This window comes from Ranitomeya variabilis, chromosome 1 (genome assembly GCF_051348905.1).
Source record: "Ranitomeya variabilis isolate aRanVar5 chromosome 1, aRanVar5.hap1, whole genome shotgun sequence".
NCBI classification, from domain to species: Eukaryota; Metazoa; Chordata; class Amphibia; order Anura; family Dendrobatidae; genus Ranitomeya; species Ranitomeya variabilis.
In genome coordinates, this window is record NC_135232.1 from 103,891,128 (window position 1) to 103,917,169 (window position 26,042).

At 42.8% G+C, this 26,042-nt stretch overlaps 1 protein-coding gene across 2 annotated transcripts in view; it reads left to right on the forward strand.

Annotated features, from left to right (window-relative positions):
* The window catches only part of TBCA (tubulin folding cofactor A), a 49,537-nt gene extending 26,896 nt beyond the window's left edge, over positions 1–22,641 (forward strand). For both annotated transcript variants that reach the window (XM_077287093.1, XM_077287086.1), the window contains exons 2-4: positions 16,183–16,288; positions 19,299–19,385; positions 22,394–22,641. In XM_077287093.1, the coding sequence (XP_077143208.1) occupies positions 16,183–16,288; positions 19,299–19,385; positions 22,394–22,474 (274 nt within the window). In that variant the 3' untranslated portion in view covers positions 22,475–22,641. The remainder of the gene's footprint in view (positions 1–16,182; positions 16,289–19,298; positions 19,386–22,393) is intronic.
* The last annotated feature ends 3,401 nt before the right edge of the window (positions 22,642–26,042 follow it).

The following is a 26,042-nucleotide window of genomic DNA, read 5'->3' on the forward strand; positions in this document are numbered from 1 at the left end:
GAATATTTTGCTGCTTTCAGCGTCATTATTGGTGCCATTGCTTGTTGGCCTGTACTTTAGCGGTTGTGGGTTACAGGAGGTGTCCTTTCTAGTCCTGTTCTACTCCTTACATGTCAGGCTGACAGTTGTCTCAGGATTATAGTCCTTGCAGCACATAATACTTTATACTTGTGCAACATAAAATCTTTCTTTCCACATCAGCTTTTTAGTAGGGAAGTGTAGACATTAAACTTTTGATTTACGCTGAAGTAATGGCTTTGTTAGCGGTGGACTCAGTAAGTGGTCTATTCGAGAGTATGGTTTTACAGGTTAAAGCCTATAATTGTTGAAGAAGCCAGCGGGTGTCCATAAAGCAAATATCATGCTTGGCATATTTCTTAAAATTCTTATGGCAGGCTAGTGAATAAATAGGAGCGGTGAGCATTTAGGAAAAGCACGTCTTTTTAATAAAGCGATTCTACAGCAATCAATAAAAAGACTATAAGGATATTGTGTTTAAATGGCAAAATTAAACAAAATAAAGTTCACCCGGACTTTCTTCCATTGTCCTGCTATTATGAAGTGGAGAGATGAGAAAGATGAACATGGTCGGTCGATAGCAGGTCTGGGCAAATCCATGTCTCCAGTACACCCTGGTCGCTGCTACTGAGGGAACTTTTTGGATCATGTATTATTTATGTCTATGAAAGTGGACCAGTAAAATATTCAGGTGGAATCCTGGACTCACGATTTTTTTTTTTTTCAGTTATTCAGTCCCCACCATTGTCTAAAGAGATATAGTTGTATGTAAGAATTACAAATGTAACATCTGTCTGCTCTCAGTATGGGCACATGCCCATTATTTCTCACATCATTGCCCTTTACAAAATCAACCTAATAATTTGTAAGAAAAGACTGATCATGGCCATCACCAAATAACAGGTTATGTAAATCATACGTCTGTGAAGTTACATTACTGTTTAAAGGGAAGCTGTCGGATTACTCGTGAAACCGTGGGCAGCATGGACTTGGACTCTGGCTGCTCGATTGATCCCAGGTATGCTTTTCTTTAATATATCGTTCTACTATCCAGCTTGGGACCATAGTGAGAAACAAGACTAGTCTGTGGCTGCCCCTGACTGGCTTGTCCCTTCACCACTCTAGGTAATTGACAGGTTTCTATGGGAAGAGACCTGTCAATCACCTAGCGCTTTTACTTTACGGTGAGAATCTGGCCTGGGTAACTCTAGACTAGTCTCATTTCTCGCTATGATCCCCAGACGGATCTTTAAACATTAAAGGGATGCTCCTGGGAGATAAAATAAATGTACTGTTCCTGCACTCATACACTATAAAGATGAGCTGGTCAGTGCGCTTTAATTATCTTTTATAACCCTTGTAACTTTGTGTGACAGAATCTGCTCCTCACTGCTCACCCTTCCTGTCTAGGTCATTACATCACACAGCAGTATTCCTCTCCCCCTCCCCCCGCCTCTGCCTAGGAGCAGCCAGTTTCCTGATAATAGGGGGTGTGGCCAGCCTGCTGGTCCTAACTGCCCACCCCGATATCTGTTTCTGTTTTCCAAGAACAGAGGGCACAATCCTGTGTAGTAGCAGTCATGTCAACAAGAGGATGTAAATCCAGGCTGTGATCCTCTGCTGCATAAGACTGTGCATAATGTATCCTGCCATGAGTCATATAGGATAGATAAATACTTTATAAACCCATGTATGTTTGGTTCACACTATAAGGAACAGTGCAACGGGACCTGGGGAGGGGGTTTGTTATGATCCTTAGTGGCTGAGGATCACAGAATGAACTAGCTAAGTTACTGAACATAGAACGAGCTCTAGGGAGGTGGTAACTGGACTGACCGCAAATCTGATCCTAACCAAACACACTGAAGGTAGCCGGTGAACGTGCCTAAATTCCTGGACGTCTCGACGCAGCCTGAGAAACTGGCTACCCCTATAGAGAAAGTAAGACCTCACTTGCCTCAGAGAAATGACCCCAAAGATATAGGAAGCCCCCAACAAATAAGAACGGTGAGGTAAGGGGAAAATACAAAACGTAGAAATGAAAACAGATTCAGCAAATGAGGCCCACTAATACTAGATAGCAGAAGACAGGCAGGGAACTGTGCAATCAGTAAAAAACCCTATACAAAATATCCACGCTGAGAATTCAAGAACCCCCACACCAACTAACGGTGTGAGGGGAGAAACTCAGCCCCCTAGAGCTACCAGCAAGCAAGGAAATCACATATTAGCAAGCTGGACAAGGACAAATAAATAACCAAGGAACATATTGAACACTGATGATCAAAAAATGAACAAACAGAAAACTTAGCTTCTCTTGGAGAGACTGGTAACCAAGGTAGGCAGGAGAAATCAAAATAGCACTGAATACATTGACAGCAGGCAACAACTGATAGTCCAGGTGAGCTAAATAGGAAACCAGCTAACATAACGAGACAGCTGATCCAGCCTCAGACCTGCAGAATGACACAAAGAGCCACCAGAGGGAGCCCAAAGACAGCACTCACACAGTACCACTTGTGACCACAAGAGGGAGCCCAAAAACAGAGTTCACAACAGGGGTTATACCATGTCTGATAGATGCTGCAGCAGACGGCTGGATGCTTTCCTCAGGCTGAGGAGACACCTGACAATCCAGAGTGATAAAGTTGCAGGGGTCAGGACACTACCAAGTTGACATGGAGAAGGAGGGATTGACCATGGCAGTAATGAATAAGCCAATGCATTGCTCTGCCTCTTCTCCCTGTATGACACGTGTCTGTGTGATGACACTGGTGTGTGATGTAATGACTAGAGTTGAGCGAATTTGTTCGGGTTCCCTCTTATTCGGCAAGTTATAGCGCTTACTGAATAAACTGCAGAGGGAACCTGGCTTCCTGGATCGCACCGGCTGATCGGCACTGCAGCTGCATGTGTTGCAGCTGTATCACAGCACATGCATGGAGAGCCTGTTTGTTGAGCTCTCCATGCATGTACTGTGACTCTGACACAGCCGCGACACATGCAGCTGCAATGCCGATCAGCCGGAGCAATCCAGGAAGCCGGGATCCCTCTGCAGCTTGTTTGGTAAGCGCTATAACTTGGCGAATAAGAGGGAACCCGAACAAATTCGCTCAACTCTAGCAATGACCCAGACGGGAGGGGAGAGCAGTAAGGAGCAGCTCCTGTCACATGAAATTACAAAAGCTAAAGCGCACTGACCATCTCATCTTTATAGTGTAAGAGGGCAGGAACAGTACAAAAAATTTTTCTCCCCAGAGTACCCCTTTAACTTCTTTGAAACGCCATGACCTTTCAAAGAGAAAACAACCTGGCTGTGATCCATGCTGTCCGTTTGACAAGAAGTTGCTTGTTTCTTTGATCACATCTTTTATGCAAGCACAAATATTTGTTAGTTTACAGCACATGATATTATCTAACCAGAGGGATGTGCTGTCGAAAATAATGAATTTGAGGGGAAACAGCCGTTCATATGAAACCCCTCAGCTTTGTTCACACAAAAAAAGGTAACTTCATTAACGGTATTTGCAGTCATACAGTTCCTAATTAATCCTCAAGAAAAAACGCTACAAATAGCTGCATTTTATACACACTGTTATTACTGCCAACAGTGGAGGTTTCAGCTGCAGGAGAAAAAAATGCAGCAAAAATGCAATTTGTGAACCTATCCTAAAGGTGTGATCTATTCATTTATTTAAATACTAGATGGAGGCCCGATGCTATCGCATCGGGAGGGTGGTGACGTCCCGATGGGGGCAGGCTTTGCAGCAGAGACACCCCCCCCATGCAGTGTGAGAACCCTTGTGCAGTGTGAGACTCGTGTATTGTGAGCACCCCTCTCCTTGCAGTGTGAGACCCCCTGTGTATTGTGAGTATCCCCTCGCTTGTATTGTGAGACCCCCTGTGTATTGTGAGTACCCCTCCCCTTGCAGTGTGAGCACCCCTTCTCTTGCAGTGTGAAACCCCCTGTGTATTGTGAGCACCCCTTTCCTTGCAGTGTGAGACCCCTTCTGTATTGTGAGACCCCCCCATGTATTGAGCCCCCCCGTGCAGTGCGAGCCCAGCTTGCGCACCGGTCATGACAGGGCTGTGACAGGATGAGGGCAGCGAGTCATGTGGGGACACGGGGGAGTGCGCTTGGTGAGAGGGGGAGGATGCGGAGAAGTGGTCTGTGCTCTCCTCCCCTCCTGACTGCAGCTGCTGCCTCCTCCCTTGGAACTCCCGCCTCCACAGCCCCCCGTACGGTGATTATCTGCACCCGGCTCCCGCACTGTCCTCTGCCGCCGGCCATGACAGGGCTGTGACAGGCTGAGGGCAGCGAGTCATGTGGAGACACCGGGGAATGCGCTCGGTGAGAAGGGGAGGATGCGGAGAAGTGGTAGCGGCAGCTGGGATCCCAGCGGCGGTTTGGCGGCGTGGGGTTCTTGCGGCTGGGGGAGTCCCAGCAGCGGGGCGGCCGGCGATGACCCGCTGGTGGTACTGCACAAGGGCCTGGTACCACCAGTGAGTGCCATATTGGAATACCCATCACTTGGGTATTCCAATATGGCCGTCTGCGTACTTTAGGTGCGGCGCAGTGGATTGTGGGATTCGAGGACGCTCAGATGGAAGTGGATGACGGACAATTTAAGGTAAGTATATAAATAGATACCGTATATGTATGTGTGCAATACATGTGGACTGTATGCTCTACAAGTCTGTGCTTGGGCCCCTTTCACACATCAGTTTTTTGCTATCCGTCACAATCCGTCGAATTTTGAAAAAAAACGGATCCGGCGACTGATGCCGCCAGATCCATTTTTTTTCTCATAGACTTGTATTAGCGATGGATTGCAACGGATGGCCTAACGCATCATCCGTAATTCGCCAGATCCATCTAAAATTGTCCGGCGGCCAGAGGCAACGGACAAAGTAACGTTTTTTGTGTACGTCTCAAAATCGGACAGACGGATCGTTTGCTAGAATGGAAGCCCGTTTGCTAGAATGGAAGCCTATGGGCGCCGGATCCGTCAAATGACAGAATCCGGTGACGGATTCCATTTTTTTTAACTGAGCATGCTCCGATTTATTCAGGATCCAATTAGCCAGATCCGCTAGTCAGATCCTTCGAAAAAACGAATCTGTCGCATCAGTTTTTCGCAATCTGTGACGGATCCGTCAAGACAACAGATTGTGATGGACGGCAAAAAACTGATGTGTGAAAGGGGCCTTAGTTTATTTGTGGAATAAAGAGCTTCTCGTGAGTCCATAAATCTTTTGACTATTAGTGAAGACCAATGCTTGGCTATAGAGGTAGAAGTGTACTAACTAGTGATGAGCGAGTGTGCTCGTTACTCGAGAATTCCGAACATGGTCGGATGTTCTCTGAGTATTTTGGGCGTGCTCGGAGATTGTTTGAGTCGCCACAGCTGCATGATTTGCGGCTGTTACGACAACCTGAACACATGCAGGAATTGCCTGTTTGTTAGGGAATCCCTATATGTATTCAGGCTGTCTTAACAGCCGCAAATCATGCAGCTATGGGGACTCCAACATAAATTCCGAGCACGCCCAAAATACTGAGAGAACACCTGAGCATGCTCGGAAATCTCGAGTAACGAGCACACTCGCTCATCACTAGTACTAACTTGTGAGTGTACATTTATATGTACTAACTGGCAAGTGAAGATATGGGAGAGACCAGATGGATTCAAGGTTGGTCACAGAAAATACTTATTTGGTTCCAGAAATTGGACATAGAGTATAAGGTTAGTGTTGATAAGTAACCTAGATAATGCAAAGACAGTTGAAGGGTAGCAAGTGGCCACAGCTATAGCTTTTAGGACATCTATTACTTTAAAGGGCTGTTCTTCTAGTTTGTTGGTGACCCATCTTCAAGATAGGTCATCAATACCAGATTGATGGGGGTCCAACTTGTGGTACCCCCTATCATGTTATACCTGGAGAAATGACTGCTGGAGCAACATCTGCCCCTGAGCACGATCTACCACTGCTTCAGTGTCCTGACCTCACAACAGTCATCCAACATTCTGGGCCTAAATCGCTAAGAAGGAAATGTCACGGGTTCATTCCATTTTCCTACTACATTTTCTGTGGTGAACATTTTGGGGTTACGTAATAATAATACCAAGTCTTTGTTTCTTTTTCCTCCTGCGTTACTTACACTTATTACAAACCCTCGAGATCTTTCAATCCTATTATTATTATTATTATTAATTTTTTTTTCCCTCAAGTTCTCAGATGAGGTCATCTCCCCTAATGAAAATGAGAGAATCTTTATTAACTCGTGCGCCGCACATTGATCTTTGGGTTTTACGCAATCCGTTTACAGCTTAACTGCCTGCCTATTCAGAGCTGAAAAGCCAGATTATGATTAATTTCTCGGCCGTAATAAAGAAATCCGTTTGAGTCAGTGGCAGCATATTCTGCGGCTGAAATAGAAATTCAGTGAACAGTGGCCTCTATTCCGAATCATTTATAATTCCGCATCGGTGCCGGGCGCACATTTACTAAAGTGTGACCTTGGGCGAGACCCTCAGTCAGAAACTAAAGGAGAATGAAGCGCTGGCCCAGGCTTTCCTCCCTTCTGGAAGTTGAGGACACTGTGCATGGCTTTTATACAGTTTTGCACATTTCAGTTAGCTCCGTGCACAGCGGATACCCTTAATAAAATGACAACAGTAATTTGGTTTTGTCATTTGAACTGGCACCGGCTACATGCCTCAAAAATACAGTATTAGGGTTGCTGAATGTGTGTCGGGTCTAATTCTTTTTTCCATTTTCCAGAGAGCGGCTTTTCCATTAACTTTGGGAAAACACACTGGCAGATTCGTTTAAAAGCAGCTCAGCTCCACCCCGGCTCTAAGTGACTTAGCCTGTGCAATCAGAAATTAAGATCAAGGGACATTTTTCTCATTAGGCTGTCGTTTTTGTTATTTGCATTCCGCCTATGGCATTGTGGCTCGCACAACCCTATCCGCAGTATAACTCATCTCAAGGAGTCTTAAGACACTTACTGTAGCATATGTTAACTATTACAAGATGCCTTGATGGAAGGATATTAAAATTACTGATAATTGACATAAAATATGACAAAGTGTTTTAGGCTTTCTGAGCAAAGCAACACACATTACAGAGGAGCAGCCCCATAATGTAGCTGATTAATGAAGGATTGCCGAGGCATACGCCGCTGATGTTATGAAAAATGAATTCTTTGTTGTCTCGCCGACAACCCAGGAACTGCAGCCGGAAAAGACTATTAGCGAGAATCATTATCAATAGCGATATTTTCAGACTCTATTATGGCAATCAGGTTGGAATTTATTCAATAGATTTAGTTCATTTGGCGGTAATTGATAAATAATCAAAATTTATCAGTGTGCTTGCACACATTTCACTAACAATCAAGCGAAAATGGTCCATTTACCACCTGACTTGGTCCAAATTAGGATTAAATTGATGATCAATTAATCTTCGAAGGGGCAGTGTTGTATTTTGTAAAAGGAGCAGCGGCAAGAGGAGAGAGGAGAAAAAAATAAAAAAAAGCCAAATAAATGGAGTTAAGACGGAAGATTAGGAGAATGAGCCGAGCGGCTATGGTTCACAGCTAATAAGCACGCAGCTGGATTACAAATGGCTGATTTTGTAGGGTTGGTTCACACTGCCGCCGTTGTGTAGCGGGGTAGTTCATGCAAGGGATATTCATCTTTTTGTAAGGAAGAGAGTTCAGAGTTTTTTTGTATTTAATATGTGTACACGGGACTTGCATTTAAATATAAGAAATTATCTTGTCACATGCGATATTTAATATTTGCACTTTAAGACGTTACTAAGAACAATGGAATCAATTCTTAATTGGCTCTTTAATTTTCAGATGACAGCAGATAAAATATAACAGTGCTTTATGTACCATACGCTTATAAAATGCTAATTTACAGGAAGGATTTACTGATCTGTACAGATAAGCGCTCTTATGTAATGTCACGTAGTAACAGAGGCACAATCTAATGGGGATCACGTATTTAATCTCAAGATATCCTGCTACAGTTGATCAGGATCTCATTGACTTCACAAGGAGTTGTGGTAGGGTTCTATTCTAACCCCAAGGACCTTTTATTGTACCTCTGACTGCCTTCACTTTTTTTTTTTTTTTTCTGGGGTGGCATTGACTTGAGAGCAGCTTTGTACATGCGGCAACTGACGGACATTATGCAGCTGTCTTAAGCTGCCTTTCAACTTCCTGGTCTGGGGTGAAGATTTCGAGGTGGCCTTTTCATCTGCCTTTCTCCTAAAATTTGCTTAAAAATCTTCATGGATTTTTCTAATTTTGAGAACTTTAGTCACTAGCATTGTGCTGCAGTTTTGGAAGATTTGCATTGCAGTTGTAAAGTAATATTGAAAAATGGTCTTTAAGTTCTGCGGCGTAGCTATGTGTAATGTACATGGGCTTCTTTTTGTATACTCAGGGTAGATTGCTGCTCTAGTCAACATCAAAAGTGCAATGCAGAGAAGATGGGTGATATATATGTAGTTATTGGGCATCCGACGGTGGGAAATCTCGCCAATCCAGAGAATAGGGATCCCGAAGTCCCCTTTATTAGACTGGCCGAGTCAGTGTCGGTTCCATGTAAGAAATTAGAGTAGTTGAGCATGCGCACTAAGGCTACTTTCACACTTGCGTTGTGCGACGTACGTTGCAATGCGTCGTTTTGGAGAAAAAACGCATCCTGCAAAGTTGCCCGCAGGATGCGTTTTTTCTCCATAGACTTGCATTAGTGACGCATGGCCACACGTTGCATCCGTCGTGCGACGGATGCATTGTGTTTTGGCGGACCGTCAGCACAAAAAAATTCCATGTAACGTTTTTTTGTGCGTCGTGTCCGCCATTTCCGACCGCGCATGTGCTGCCGGAGCTCCGCCCCCTCCTCCCCGGACATTACAATGGGGCAGCGGATGCGTTGAAAAACTGCATCTGCTGCCCCCGTTGTTCATTTCTTTCACAACGTGCGTCAGCCCCGTACCGACGCAAGTGTGAAAGTAGCCTAACTCTCCATTTAGCCTACAAGTTTCCTGACTCTTAACTCTATCCTCAAGGAGAAACATTACACCATGGACCTCCAAAGCCCCTCACCAAGCCAACCCACTGACAAAAACCAAGAACCCCTAAACAGCTGTCTGCAAATGGAGGGCTTTTCCTTTTTGGAGACGAATCTGGCTTGGCTTGCTATTGGAAGTCATGTGGTATGACTGCTTTTGAAGGATTAATCTTGACTTGTAGAATTGCCTCTACCAGTAGGTTGCACTAGAGGCCCTGCTCTCTCCCTCTATGAAGAGACTAATTAAACAGTATCCCTCCATTCACACATAAGCACTTGGGATCCCCGTTCTTTGGCTTCCTCTGGAATGGTGGTGATTTTTTTTTTTTTTTTTTTTTTGTGGATTGTGTGGGGCACATTTTAATGCTTCCCCATATATATTTCCGTCCTAATGATGACTGTTACCTTGGAATAAGATCTGAATTGCCCACTTGATGTATTTCTTACCGTCATGGAGATCTGTCCTATAAGTGAACGCGTGGATCGTATTTTGATCCTTGTGAAAACTCTGACAGTGAAGATGAAGTGATAAAGTAATGGATGTTAGCCTCCATTTGCGGAGAGCAGAGAATTGAGGAGCCCGGGCTGGCGGGAATCTTCCTGGCAGCTACAATGAACCAGGATTGCCTGGTATGTGACAGATGCTAAAGGTAAGCTTGAGATTGTAACAAGCAATATCTCTGCAGTAATAACGGAGACTGAGCGGTTATTATCACCCACTCTTCTGTCATACACGCGCTCTTTTCCAGGAAAATTGTTCTGTATTTCTCTTCTGTCACATAAGTCTATCCGTACAGAGGACTGCAAACAATAATCTTCCATGTTTAAGCCGACAGATCCAAACGAGTCGTATTAAAGGAGATGGATCTTGGTTTATCATTGTTAGTGGCACAATGGCTCCGACCAGTGGAAAACAAAGTGATCTGTATATCAGCGAGGGTATTCGGCAGTGGTGTACGTCCAATGGTGGCACAGCATGAGGATGCTATGCGACGGGGGCTTTATGCCTTATCAATTGGATGAAACGCCAAGCAAATGTAATCTATCAAGCCTGCCTGTCCAGCCCGGTGTACTCATTCACCAACCAAGTCTTGTGGCTTCTGTGGCTCACCCCTCTGTCCTAGAGGCCTCCACACCGGTGCCAATCCCCTCTTTGGCCACGGCTGGGTGACTTTGCTGGAGAGGTCCTTCGCATGCAGGCGGTCCGGTTTGAGTTGGCTGGAGGTCTGTGGTTGCCTTAAAAGATCAATCTGGTCATGAATGGTGAGCATTTAATCATATAGGAAACTGGTATTATTTGGGTAAGGAGTCTCTGGGGTCTGAATCTAGGGTCCTGTCTGTGACCTGTTAGTTTAAGGAGTCTAGTATGAATTTATTTTGATTTTCAGTTTTGAATCCGTATTTTTTGTTGGGATCTAGGGTTCAATGTGTGTATGTTTCTGACAGTCTATACATTATTGTCCCAGCATACGTTAGTCATACTAAGGTCATGGCTGTCACTGTAATTTGGCAAACAACGTGTGAATGGGGCTGATGTGTCCCTACTGAGCTGTTTGCTGCAGTTTTTTATTTTTAAAAGCTGTTTTCTCTGCTGCAGACTCTGACCTCTGAATGCTGAGCTTTGTATGACCCCACCCACACCACCGATTGGCAGATTTATGTGTACACTGAGCATAGGCAGAAAGCCGCCAATCAGTGGTGGGGGTGAGGTTATACAGAACTCATGTACTGTATATGAGGGACTACTAGGGTTACTAGTCCTCTAGTGATAATCTCCTGCTGATTAAAACAGTGATTTTTATAAAAACGACACTAGGCAGCCAATAAGTGACACATCGCTGTAATTGGGGTCTCTACTCCTACATCATGCTGCTCTCCGATTGGATAGCGAATACCTGGTAACAGATTCCTAATAATTCACCATTCAACCCATTTCTTCTCATGCGACAGTACAGCTGCCCGACTTGTATTAGAAGAAAAGGTGAATTCTTTGAAGTCTGTTTTGGAACTTTATGGATCGTGTGGCTCAATTAGTGACCTATAATATCTTGTTCTCTGATCTCGTCACATTATCCCATGTTGCGTATATTGGAGGTTTTGTGTCTCTACAATAATTGCCACTCGTTCAATTTGTGCTCTACATCGTGCAACGCAGATATTTTTATTCAGTGTGAGGTTTTTTGTTTTGTTTTCGCTTTTCAACACCCCAGACTATTTTGTGTATTTGCAACTCTGGACACAGTATATTGGATTTTACTACAGTGCAGGAAATAAATCTCATACATCTTTAGGTTCTTTTCATTCAGGTTCTTAACCACTGGCAACCAAACTGATGAATTGGCCGCAAAGTCTGCATGAGTTACGTTCACATTTGTCTCAGATTTTGCCCTTTTTACATTGCAGAGGGTGAAATCCACTGTGAAAAATTGACAGTATAGATTGACATGCTGCAGATAATTATTGGTCACATTTGATCTTTTTTCTGGTATTCCAATATACTGCCAATTTCACGCTATAAAAAAATTCAAAATTAAAATCTGTGTGTGCACGGATCGTAACTTTTGTAGAAATGCATGAGGCAATACCTTGAATGCTTTTAATGGAGTGCAGCCCCTTAAAGGTGATTCCTAGGAAATGGTAAAAAAAAACAAAAAAACATAGCCACTAGTGGGAAATGTGGTGGAAAAAAGACGTGAAATTGATGCAGTTAGACCACGTTCACACTTTCAGTATTTTGCATCAATATGTTTAATCAGGAGTGAAACAATCAGGAAAAGCATAATAGAAACACGTCACCCCTTCAGCATTTTTACCCCCACTCTTGGTCTTGACTTACAAATACTGATGTGAAATTCTGACCAAATACTGAACATGTCAGCAGGATTTCACCTGCCAAACTATTTCTGTGCATGTAGCTTAAGACAAGACCAGCAATATCGTTACATGGCCAGTATGTTCTTCAATTACTGAGAAAACAGTGTATGAATTAGTATTAAAATGAGGCTGAAGAGTTATTTGTAGGTCTGAAGCCTCCGTCACTCCGGCTCTGTTCCCCTCCTAGCGCTGCCATCTCCTGCTTGACTGACAGCCTCTACGCTTTGTGACTTCACGCAAAGGATCCATCAGTCAAGCAGGTGGAATTGGCACTGGGTGGGAAATAGAGCCGGAGTGACAGTCTTCAGATCTACAAATGGTTCTACATCAATTAATTACAAATCAATTGAAATAAAATAATTTCTTACTAGGTAAATCCCCCAGCACTCCAGTGCCGCTGCCCTGTTGGACCCCAGTGATAATGTATTGTCCAGCAGTGATGACTTGTTGTACTTTAGCTGGTAACTACTGCAGCCGCTTGCTGGCCTCTGCGGTCTAATGCCATGCCTGCTGAGGTCAGTGATTGGCTGCAGAGGTCACATGAGTGGCAGGAGGAGGCACAGAGATTGTCAGACCATTAGCGCAACTGTGCTGGAGAAGTGAGGGAGTTATCATCTGAGTAGCTATTTTATTTTTTATATATATATATTACATTTTCTGCAATTTATTCAGTTTCATTTATTCCTGAAACCCTTTTTTTTTTTTTTTCTTTTTGTGAAATTCCCATGAGAAGTATCTTGGGTATAAACACTTGAATATGCCATGAATATCTGACCATGCCTACACAGCCACTACTCGCCCATCCAGCAACGCTATAATTTTCTTAGTGAATTATTTCAGAGCATTTTCTGAGAACTTATTTCTGCTCATAAGTCCATATTACTTCCTGTGATATGGCGGGACTTGAGATGGGGACGTGTGTCCCATGTCACCGAATCTTCACTGACTGCGCTGTATATCGTTTGCCTTCACATTCACTTTTTAGACTTTTTTTTTTTTTCTCTGACATGGAGTTTACTGATAGGAAAATGTCAGTCCATCATTTCACATTTCTTCCATTTGTCTCCAATGTCTCTGTCAGATTTGGGGAAGCATAAACCTCTTTTAGCACTGATCTAACTCCAATCAGAGAACCTTGACTGATTTAACAGGGCGTAAAATAATTCTCTCTCAAATGGTCCTCCAGTTGTGTCAGGTCATTTTACTTGCCAGTAGCCATTTCCTCATGATCCTCTAAATGTAAATCCCGGTATTTGTATTTATCTTACGTCGTATTGGCTTCATTGTGGCGTTGAAACGCTGTAATAAGAACAATGAAGGCTTGTCGGCTCTTGTTTACCGGCTCCAGACATTTGCGCACATCTTGTGTTGACCTTGTGAGAAGGAAGAAGAGCGTTACTGCTCAGGTTGGCAGCTTTCATTTGGGCTCGGGGGCTGGATAGTTGTTGTTAGATTTCATTAGTTGGGGAAGAACCTCGATGAACATCTTTCTGAATGGATGAGCTCTTCTTACTTTCCCAGTAGTGGTGAATCTGTACATTTTGACATACAGTACAATTTGCAAAAAAGTAAGTTTTTTTTTATATATATATATATATATATACTTTTTTTTTTTCTGAAGTTTGGGAAAGGGATTACATGTCCAGCAAAATTATCTCAAAAGCTAAAAATTCAAATGTTACAGGTAGTTTCAATATTCCCCTCCCTATATCTACCACCGAAAGGTCCAAGAAGCTGAGATGTGACGGGTTTAATTGGTCCTTCACACATTACATTTGAACAGTTACCCTTGTCCAGTCCGGGTCTTTTGTGGCAGCCGGTCTTCACTTCTGGACCGAGCATCCTAGGCGCCTCTTGCGCTTTCTAGGCCTTATGATGTGAGTCCTAGGGACTAGTAAGCATCAGCGATACACAGGACTCTGCGCCAAGAATGCCTGGTGCAGAAGTGAAGTCTGGCCAGCTCCAGCTGCCACTGATGGCTGGACTTGACACAGGACCAGGGCAGCTCAAATTGTATTGATCTTCTCTCATAGCCATTTCTTATTGACTCCTTAGTACAGGAAAGACCATGGCACTTGCGTTTCTACAGTGGCAGTAACATTTATTGAGGTATTGGCATGTCAGGGGAACCAAATGTTAGAAGATGGCCAACGTTTTGGTCCATTCAGTGTAGTCAACGTTTTGTTGAGCTGCTGAACACGTACTGCTCCTTACAGTCCATCACACAGTTCCAGGCAGAGCGAAATATTGGCCATCTTGTAAAATGGGGATGCCTTTAATGTTACATGCTGGTACAATGTTATATTCACTGCAACTAGGAAGCGTGTGGTCTTTTCTATATTGTTAGGATATCCATCTTGCCAATGACCACCACCATCCACCCTGAGTGCTGTCCGTAACCTTTCTATTTTTGACGTTGATCTTATAAAATTGCTATAATGTTTGACAGTTGCAGTGGTGTGTAAAAGTTTGGGCACGCCTGGTCAAAATTACTGTTGTTGTGAAAAGTCAAAGTTGAAGATGAAATGATCGCTGAAAGTCCTAAAGTTAAATATGACACATTTCCTTTATATTTTAGGCAAAAAAAATATTTTTTTTCATCTTTAACATTTAAAAAAAATTACAAAACGGAAAATGGGCTGATTCAAAAGTTTAAGCACTCTGCATGGTTAGTACCTAGTAGCACTCCCTTTTTAGAGATGAGTGAATTTGATCGGGTCAGGGCTTATTCGGCAAGCTATAGCTCTTACCGAATAAGCTGCAGAGGGAACCCGGCTTCCTGGATTGCTCTGGCTGATGAGCTGTTCGGCTCCACAGCCCTGTTTGTTGGGATCTTCATGCATGTGTTGTGACGGTCACACAGCCGCGACACATGCAACTGTGGAGCCCAACAGCTGATCAAGCCGGAGCAATCCAGGAAGCCGGGTTCCCTCTGCAACTTATTCGGTAAGCAATATAGCTTGCCGAATAAGCCCTGACCCAATCAAGTTCGCTCATCTCTACCCCTTTTGCAAGTATCACAACACTTTTTGTAGCCAGCCAAGAGTCTTTCAATTCTTGTTTGAGGGATTTTCATCCTTTGTTCCTTGGAACATTTTTCCAGTTCTGTGAGATTCCTGAGCTGTCATGTATGCACTGCTATTTTGAAGTCTAACCACAGATCTTCAATGTTGTTCAGATCCGGGGACTGTGAGGGCCATTGTAAAACTTCCAGCTTCCACCTTTAGAGGTCATCTATTGTGGATTTTCACGTGTGTTTAAGATCATTAACCATTTGTAGAAATCCATCCTCTTTGAAAAAACTTAAGCTTTTTTACAGATAGTGTTATGTTTGCATCATTTGTTGAAATTGAATCCATTCTTCCCTCTACCCATGAAATGTTCTCCTTGCCATTAGCTGCAATACAACCGCAAACCGTGATTGATCCATGCTTAATGGTTGGCGAGATGTTATTTTCCTGAAATTCTTTTTTTTTTTTCTTCACACATACCTTTTGATCATTGTGGCCAAAAAGTTCTATTTTAGCCTCATCGGTCCACATTTCCAAAATGAATCAGGCTTATTTAGCTGTTCTTCTGACACTGAATTTTATGATGAGGACTCGGAAGGGGTTTTCTTCTGATGACTCTCTCATGAAAGCCATATTTGTGCAGGCGTCTCTGAACAGTAGAACAATTTACCACAACGCCAGAGTATTATAAATCTTTCTGAAGGTGTTTTGCAGTCAAGCGAGGGTTCTGATTTGCCTGTCTCGCAATCCTACAAGCAGCTCACTGAAATTTGGCAAAATTGCTTTTTTTTCATCTTCCCACTATTTTGGTAAACTTTTTTTTCTTACTTTTCTTCCATAATTTTCAAGTGGTAAAGTGAATGGTGTCATTCAGAACTATATCTCTCCTCTCAAAAAATCAAACTTGTACAGCTATAGAAACAGAAAAATAAGTTATGGTTGTTGGAAGAAGGAGAGGAAGAAGCTGAAAACAAGCTGTTATAAGAAGGGGTTAATGGTGGGACAACTCCTTTTACAATTTGCTGCACACTTCAGTGTCGGGGTTCGGTCACAGATGTGCACCCAAGCCTCTTGACGTGTACTTAAAGGGGCATGTTGTTGGGATGACCTAACGTACTGCCGAGTCTGGACCCACAGTATCCAGGTACTGTTAGGAATGACGATATTGATGCCTTCTGTTCCAGATTATCGAAGGAAAAATTAATGTATGAAAAAGAAGCCAAACAACAAGAGGAGAAGATAGAGCGCATGAAAAGCGAAGGAGGGGACGAGTACGTCATTAAAAAACAGGCAAGTAACGACACTGACTTTTTTTTTTTTTTTTTTACTCTCTTGGTTTTACCATGTACAGTCACCAGAATATTGCACCTTCACCAGGCAGACCCTATAATTAAGAAATGAATGGGCCACCCCTGGCAGAAGGCGCTGGTATGGAAGGACTGGCTGACCGTCCATAGAGTGGCCCTGACTACTTCGGGCCAGTGATGTGCACTTGGTTATTTGTGTAGAGGGTCGGAGGACGTTACAGTAGGTGCAGATGTGCCAAGTGATATCTGTGTGCCAGGATGGAGTAACGCGTCAATGAGAATCTAGCGCCAGGGCATGACTCTCTGCTATGAGGCTGCCCTAGAGCGTTCCATTCGCTGTGTAGTTGCCAATATTCAGAACGGCAGCTCAGATCCTATTCACTTCACTAGTAGCTGAGCTGTTCTACCCGAAACATTGTTTGGAGACTGTAGACAGCAGATCGGCTGCTGGTGCAAATGTCTTCAGTTTCTGCTGACTTTAGTGTGTGTATAGGGGAATCTGTTGCAGGACAAGATGGTCTCTACATATGTGGCTTTATTAGTCTGTTACATTCAGCTGCTCTGGACCCGGGGAGGGTGATTAGAGGATGAGTTTATTACTTTACACAGGTAACACCGATAACTTACACAAAGGTGAATCCAGAGATCCCCTTTAATGCTTTGGAATAAATGGCTGGTTCTTGGTGCACATCCTGCACTGATATAATGCCGCCACAAATAAAGACATCGCTCCTCTTTGGAACTATTGCAGCATATTTTACTTTAAAACTGCCGCCAGGTTATCAGCCTCCTGACCGCAGACTATAAACTACTCTTATTTCTTATCCTTAACGTAAGGATTTTACAAAACAACACTTAGAGTATGGAGGCAGGAAAAATGTTCCCATTCGGTGGGGTTCCAGTTTGGTAATTTTCCTCCCAAGCGCATGGTGAGAATATCATCTCTGCTAAAATGAAATGCAGTGATAAGTAATAACTTTTTATGCATGATAAGCATCAAAATAAAAACCTGCTGTTTTCTGCTTTTCATTTTTTCCCCTTCCCTTTCGCTTAACGCCTCCTGCCGCGGTCTCTCCACATGATCAATATACTCAATGACAGTTTTTCTCATGCCGTAATTATCTCTATGTGATATTATCTCTGCGCAGTATTTCTTTATTAACCAAACGATGCAGGCGATTTTTATGCAACCAGCTGATCCCATTCAGGATGAAGGGGCGAAAAACAGCAGAAGGAGGTTATTTAAAATAAACTTTCCGAGCGCAGGCTGTGATTTCAGTCACTACCAGGTCGAGCACATATATACCACCCCTCCATCCGCTGTCAGCGCCCGTGGCGAAAAAACCTCTTCAATGTGTGAATACTTTTTTTTTTTTTTTCTCCATAAAGTAGAGTCAAAAGAAACATTTATTTTTTTTTTTCTGCCTGAATTTATAGAAATTGTAAGAAATCTAAAACACAAAGCTACCTATGGCTCCAGATGATTTTACAGCTTGGTGATGTACCTTTGCCCTTCTCCTACATGGGAATTTTAGGAAAACTTTGACGCAGTCTGGCCCTGAAATCAAAATTGCTAAATGTTTAATCAATGATGGTGGTTATATATATTTTTTTTTATTAAAGTGGTTATTTTTCAAGATTTTTCAAATTATCCTATTGACATCTACATTTCACTTTTTGGATATTTATTATCGTTTTGTTCACTCCTTTACCATTGGTAAAGCTACAAATAAGGATAGGTTTTGCTTTGCGTTGATCCAGAAATAGACAAGTGGGTGTGTACACGTCTACAGTGTGAACCTCTAAATCCACAAATCTTAAATTGAAGTATTTTGAAAATGAAATCTTTGCTCCATATTTTCAGCCATTTTCATACCTTAAAGGTAATATACCATCACAAAGATTATTTTTCTTTATGGTTCATTTGCTTTCTAAATGCAAAGTTAAGCAACTTTCTATATATGTTGGCGCTATATAAATAAAGATTATTATTATATAGACTTAACTACAAAAAATTCACCATTTTGCTGCTGCAGAGTGGAAGTCATTTATTCTGCTCAGCAATCTGCAAAATGTTACAAATCTGTCACAACTCCTGGTTTTGACTGCTCTGCTCCTTCTCATCTTCTCAGTGATCAAAATAGTAGCAGGGAGGGGGAAAAGCATGTAAGGTTTTGTGGAGTGCAGAAAAAACAAGCTATGGATAAGGGAGAAGTACAAGTTCTGGAACTGTGCTGGTAAATGACAATGCGTAAAGACAGCAGCTCCCTGGATGCATATTGATAGAACTCAAATCCAGCCTATATTACAGGGAGGGACACTCACCCATGGGAAAAATTTTAAACTTGTTTCAGGCTGCAAACTTCATATAGGAGGGTCTAAAAATGAGTGAAGGTATGAAGATTGCAGTCTGAAACGTAATGTAATTTAATTAACTAATGGCAATGATTAATGTATGTAAAAATGTATGTAAAAATAATGTTTTCAAAGTTATGGATGGATACCTTGAACATGGAAAAATTAAGTGTTAGAGCTCTATCGGACCCCCTCCGTCCTTGTTGACATGGTCCACTTTTCTAAACACATTCAAAAAGTAGCGGGCCTGTACGATGCGATTATCCCACATCCTAAAAGTGCATGCAAATGCAATGATACATTTCCTCATGTAACTGATTCTAGTACTAAAATGATGATACAGATTTCAAGATATCCATCACATCATTTGCCACATTGGTTGTGTTTTGAGCCAGATAAAAGACTTTACGTATAGAGTCTTCTGATCCTCCTATGGATGACAGTCATGCTCACAACTTTGGATGGTCGTTGGACACATTTATAAAATAACTGGTTGGGCACAAGGATGTATGAAAATTAGTAATTTTCCATCTAGTTAGCCAACCTTACAGTCATAATAGTTTATTCATATGATTACAAATAAACTCGACTCCCATTTTGTAATTTGAAATGTCAGATCTTTACTTTGTGCGTTTCAGACTGAAATTCTCCAGGAATCTCGCATGATGATCCCAGATTGTCACCGCAGGCTAGAAGCCGCACACACAGACCTGACACAGGTCTTAGTAAGTATTTTTGTATATAGGCTTGCATTTTTCAAAGACAATAAAGCAAATGAGCTCATTTTATCAATTCTAGTTTTACGTTTATACATGCATATAAACCGTAGCATGCTGTACTGTAGAAACCTGTTCCCGCATTATCAGGTGATCCCATTATTTTCTTGGCTCTAGGTCTTATTAGGAGTTTACACAGATTTTAATTAAGCTTAATATGTGCTTCATTCAGACTTAACACAGTAGACTTCATTTGCAGAGAGAGATCACCATTTTTCTAAGTAAAGATATCTGTAAAGGTGCTATTGATAAGAAATATTCACCATCCAATCCCCACAGGCAAAGGAATCAATCCATAGATGTCCATAAATTGTGTTTCTAATGAGAAATGAAACTGGGGAAAAAAAGTATTGAATACCTGAAGAAAAAGTTACAAAAAGCCACGGAAAGTCATGACACCAGCTGTAATCTGTTAGCAATTAGAAAGCAATTCTGCCACTTATTAAAAATATCAGTTGGTTCAACTAATTTCCTGTAATAAGGTGTCTAATTACCAAGATGCCACACAAGAAATATCTCACGATTGGTAAAACCAGTGACTTGTCTCAAGACCTTTGCAACCTTATTGTTGCAAAACATACTGATGGCAATGGTTACAGAAGATTCTAAACTTCTGAAGATTTCATAGAGCACTGTAGGGGCCATAATCCAGAAGTGAAAAGAACATAATTTCAACTGAAACTAGCCACGACCAGTTACTCCTCCCAAGATTTCAGACCTAAGAGTGAAAGGAATTAACAGAAGAGTTGTCTAAGAGCCAAGGACCACCTGTGGAAAGCTACAGAAAGATGTTGAATCAGCAGGGACAATTGTTTCAAAGAAAACAATAAGTAATGCACTTAGCCTTCATGGCCTGTATGCATACTCACCATGAAAGTCTCTCATGCTGAATAAAAAGTATGTTCAAACGCGTTTAAAGTTTGCTCAACAACATTTAGACAAGCTTGTGAAATACTGGCAGAATAGTCTGGTCAGATGAGACCAACATTGAACGCTTTGAATTCAATAATACACACCATGTTTGGAGGCTAAAAGACACTGAATATCACCCGAAAAACACCATACCAACAGTGAAGTTTGGAGATGAGAATATCATCGTGTGGGGCTATTTTTCAGCTTATGGCACTGGCAAAATTCATATAATTGAAGAAAGGATGAAAGGACAAATGTATTGAGACATTCTCTATAAAAAAAAATCTGCTGCTACTATCTACCAGGATGATCAAGATGAAATGAGGATGGACATTTCAACAAAGCAATGATTCCCAACATCCAAGGAAACTTTCAATCAGAAAAAGAAAATAAAGCTGCTAGAATGGCACAGAATGGATTACCTGAATCCAACAGAAAATGTATGGACGGAGCTAAAGCTCAGAGTTCATAGAAGGAGCCCAGGCAACCTTCAGGATGTGAAGAGTGTTTGTATGGAAAAATGGGCCACAATCACATCTGAGCAATGCATGCCACTAGTTTCTCCATACAGGAGGCGTCTTGAAGCTGTCATCACTAACAAAGGCTTTTGTACAAAGTATTACATTTTATTAATAACTTTCAATATCTTTTCCCTGTGTGATTTTGTATTATACATAATTTATAGACCGCTATGGTTTGATGTCTTTGCCTGTGTGGGTTGAATGGATTGTTACCGACATCTGGTGATAATTTCATGTCAATAGCACCTTTTCGTAGAAAATTTGTGACTTGTTCGATACTTATTTCTCCTGCATTTGTGTGTGATATATAATTTATTTTAGTAATTAAAACAAATCCTGAATTTTCACGTCTTCTGACTCCATTAAGGCTATGTGCACATGTCCGGAATTGCCGCGGAAATTTCCACGGCAATTCCAGAACTCCCTGCCGTGGGAAAAACGCATGTGGAATTGGCATGCATATTCCCGCTAAAAACTAGCGTTTTACAAGCGTTGTTAGCTTGCAGAATGCTAGCGTTTTCCAAGTGATCTGTAGCATCGCTTGGAAAACTGATTGACAGGTTGGTCACACTTGTCAAACATAGTGTTTGACAAGGGTGACCAACTTTTTACTATTGATGCTGCCTATGCAGCATCAATAGTAAAAAGATATAATGTTAAAAATAATAAATAAAAAATCGTGATATTCTCACCTTCCGATGTCCCCCGCAGCGTTCCCGATGCTCCCGTTACCAGTAATGCATTGCGAGAATGACCTGTGATGACGTAGCTGTCTTGCGAGACTGCTACGTCATCACAGGTCATTGCCGCAAGGCATTATTGGGAACAGGAGCATCGCGAGGAGTGGGAAGACTGCCGGGGACGCCGGAAGGTGAGAATATCACGATTTTTTATTTAAATTCTTTTTTTTTTTTTAATTTATTTTTTTTTTTTTAAAGAATTATATGGTTCCCAGGGCCTGGAGGAGAGTCTCCTCTCCTCCACCCTGGGTACCAACCGCACATGATCCGCTTACTTCCCACATGGTGGGCATAGCCCCATGAGGGAAGTAAGCAGATCAATGCATTCCTATGTGTGCAGAATCCCCTCGATTCCACACAAATAATGAACATGCTGCGTTTTTTTCCAGAATGCGATTCCGCCTCGGAAAAAACTCAACATGTGCACAAAAACTGCGGATTGCATTCTAATAGGATGCTTAATGTATGCGTTTTTTTCACGGTTTTATCTAGTTTTTATAGCGAAAAAACGCGTAAAATCCTGAACGTGTGCACACAGCCTAACAGTCCAGTTTATTTTTCCACTGATGGAGCTGTATGAGGACTTGTCTTTTGAGCTCTGGGTTGTAGTTCTTATTGATACAATTATTGATTGTTTTGGGATATTTCTAGCAGAGAAGCCTCCTGTAGATGCCCAAGTCATTGTAACAGCATTGTGTAACCTGTCCCTCAGTCATAGGGTCAGACTATCAGGGCAGTGTGGCCCATCGTCCGTGCTTGAAGTAATCATCTTTCTTTTGTTTAGGAGAATGAAAAAGACTTAGAAGAGACAGAGGAATACAAGGATGCTCGTGCCATGCTGGACTCCGTGAAACTAGAAGCCTGAGCTCTCTCCAGTCTCCATTTTTTTTTTTTATGCCTTGATACCATTCCACTGTCCTGCTTGAACATTGGGAAACCTGAATGCATTTCCGAGGCCTGACAATAAAAGGACAAGATTCCAGATGTGTAACTTCAAGGATGTACAAAATAAATTGCTTCCTCTTATACAGATACGTCGCAGTGTAATTACTGAGTAGTCGGGAAAAATATTTAAAATTGAGTCCTCAGTGGTTGATAACTTTTAGGCTATGTGCACACGCTGCGGATTACTCTGCAGATTTTTCCGGACTGATTTTGGTAAATCCGCAGGTAATCCGCACTGCGGATTACCGCAGAATTACCGCCGATTTACCGCGGGGTTTTTTTTGCAGTTTTTGTGCTGATTTTTACTTGCGTTCTACACCTGCGGATTCCTATTATGGAGCAGGTGTAAACCGCTGCAGAATCCGCACAAAGAATTGACATGCTCGGAGTTTCCGCGTGTTTTCTTCTGCAGCATGTGCACTGCGGATTTTGTTTTCCGTAGGTTTACATGGTACTGTAAACGCATGGAAAACTGCTGCGAATCTGCAGCAAAATCCACAGCGTGTGCACATACCCTTAATGGCTAACTGAAAATATGGCAACAAATTGCAAGCTTTCGAGACTACTCGGGTCTCTTCATCAGGCATAGACTAATAGAAATTCTGAAGAATCACATATTTATGCACAACACAGCAATAATGCCATAGATAAGGACAGGTGACGAGAAGCAGAACTACCAATATGGGAGAGTGATAAACAGTTGTCCATAAATATTATAACAGTTCATAGATAAGGAGTGTGTGGTTTGTTTGTTTTTTATTGTCCTCTGATTGGGGTCTGGTTCTGGTGTCGAGTTTTGGGATAAGGCCCCGAAACTTGATGTGGCAGCATCCAAGGCATTAAAAAAATCCTCTCTGCCCTTTGAGGACATGGGGACTTCAAAGGGCCCACTGGATAAGAAGGCGGACATCTTCGTTAAGGGCACCGTGGAGATGTTGGCAGGAGTTCTAAGGCCAGCGGTAGTGGCTACATGTACAGCGAGGTCAATGATAGTCTAGTTGGACACACTAGAGACTCAACTGAAGGAGAGAACTTCTAGAGAGACTATTCTGGAGTCGTTACCAATGATACAGGGTGCCGTAGCGTTCTTATCGGATGCCTCAGTGGACTCTGTCAGGTTGGCAGCAAAAGCTGCGGCCTGTCCGGAGAGCGTCATGGCAGAAATGCTGGTCTGGAGATGCTCAGGCCAGGTCTAAACTCACTGACTGCTCTTCACATAAGAGGAAAAGAAATCCTCAAAGCAGACTTTTTGAGCCTCAACCTACTCAGGCAGGGAGAGTGGGTACTAAATGTTTCCATCGTTGAGCAGATTGTACGGAGGTGGGGTCATCCAGACATAGACCTCTTCGCCATCAAAAGAAACAGGTGAAGCAGTTCTGTTCTCTCAACCCCAGGGAACAGCCACTGGCGGTAGCTGCATTTCTGATCAGGTGGAACTTCAAGCTAGCTTATGCCTTCCCTTCATTAGCTCTGTTGCCTCTGGTAGTTAGGAAGGTCAGAGAAGACAGGGCAAGGATTATTGTGGTTGCCTCCTTTTGGCCCAGAAGGGCATGGTTTTCGTGGCTGAGGACCATGTTGTTCACCGAGCCATGGGAGCTACTGCAGATCCTGGGTCTCATCTCAGGGGCCAGTCTGCCATCCACGAGTGGCCGGGCTTCACCCGACGGCGTGGAATTTGCCAGGTGAATCAATCAATATCAATCACAGCATTTAGAGGGTTGAAATGCCAGGAGTGGGCACTGCTCCTGGGACTAAGTGCCAGGTGTCAGCTGTCATGTATGTTCTGGGTTGATTTACTGGATGAAATTTAGTTTAAAGTTCATTAACATAGATCACCAAAACAACAAAGAATTGCACAAACCATATATTTAAGGGCTATGTTTTTTTTGTTTGCTTCCTCAGTGTAAAGTTAAGAAACTTTCAAAATAGTCTTTATTAAAAATGCTGTACCATTTTGTGGCTGCTGAGTGACATGAAAAATCTTACGTGTCCATTAGAGCGACTGTTCATTTACAACAGCTCTCATCATGTTCCTCATCCTTCCCTCGATGTTAAAGATTGCAGCATGGAGGGGAGACGAAGCAAGCTACAGATTTGGAGGAAAGCTGGTCAAGTGGAAGTGGAAGGTAGAAGCTGTGCAAATATACAGCTAATGAACACAGCAACTCTTTGGATGCAACTCTTTGCATTCCCGTGCGGTCGGCGGGCACGTCAAAACGCCGCATGTGGACGCATCCGCATGCAACGCGTGTCCCTGCGTACCTAATGTTAAAGATAGGTACGCCGGACACATGCAGAAGTAGGTGGAGTTTAACAGAGGATGCAGCCATACGTAGACCAGCCAAACGCAAGTGTGAAACCAGCCTTACACACAGCTCAACATCCAGCTTATATTACTAGGAGAGATTCTCCCACAACAGAAAAATAGTAAATTTAGATCAGCATGCAAATTGCATATCACGGAGTGTGAACATGAAAGAAACATGGTTGCAGACTATAATTTAGTGCAATTTTATTAACAAAATGTAGCCACTAACATGCCTCATCAAGACCCACGTCCACAGGGAAAAAAAAGGGAAACTATTTGCATGCTTCGTGGACTACAAGAAGGCCTTTGACTCAGTGTGGCACCCCGGCCTGTTTCTGAAACTCCTGAAAAGCGGAATAGATGGCAGAACCTACGACATCATCAAGAGCTCATACACTTAGAACCGTTTGCAGTGTGAAGGTGAACGAGAAGAGTACAGGCTTCGTCTGGCATGGCCACAGGGTCAGACAGGGCTGCAGTCTGAGCCCAACTCTATTCAACATCTACATAAATGGATTGGCAGCAGCCCTGGAATCCTCCTCCGCCCCGGGCCTCAGTCTGCATGACAGAGAGGTGAAGTTTCTGCTGTACACAGATGACCTCCTGCTACTCTCCTCAACTGAGAGGCCTCCAAGATAGCCTGGCAGTGTTGGAAACATTCCGCACCACGTGGGTGCTGCCCGTCAACCAAAAGAAGACCAAAGTCATGGTGTTTCAGAAGAGAAAACAGAATAAAACCCCCACTCACTCCCTCACATTAAATGGTTCCACACTGGAGAAGACCAACAGCTATACCTACCTCGGGCTGTAGCTAAGCCAAACAGGGAGCCTCAAGCAAGCAGCAGAGGCCGTGAAAGCAAAAGCATGCAGAACCTTCTATGCCATCAGAAGACAATTGTATGACCTCAAACCAGTGGTGAGAGTTTGGCTTAAGATATTTGATAGCATCATCACTCCTATACTACTGTATGGTAGTGAGGTTTGGGGCCCAGCGACTTAACTAGATCAGACAGTGGGATTCCAGCCCAACCGAAGTCTTCCACCTGGAGTTTTGCAAATATCTCCAAGTACATCGCAACACGTCAAACATAGCCTGTTGAGCAGAGTTGGGCCGATTCCCCTTATGGCTAACTATAAACAAGAGAGCGCTATCACACCAGGCGCACATACATAGCAGCAA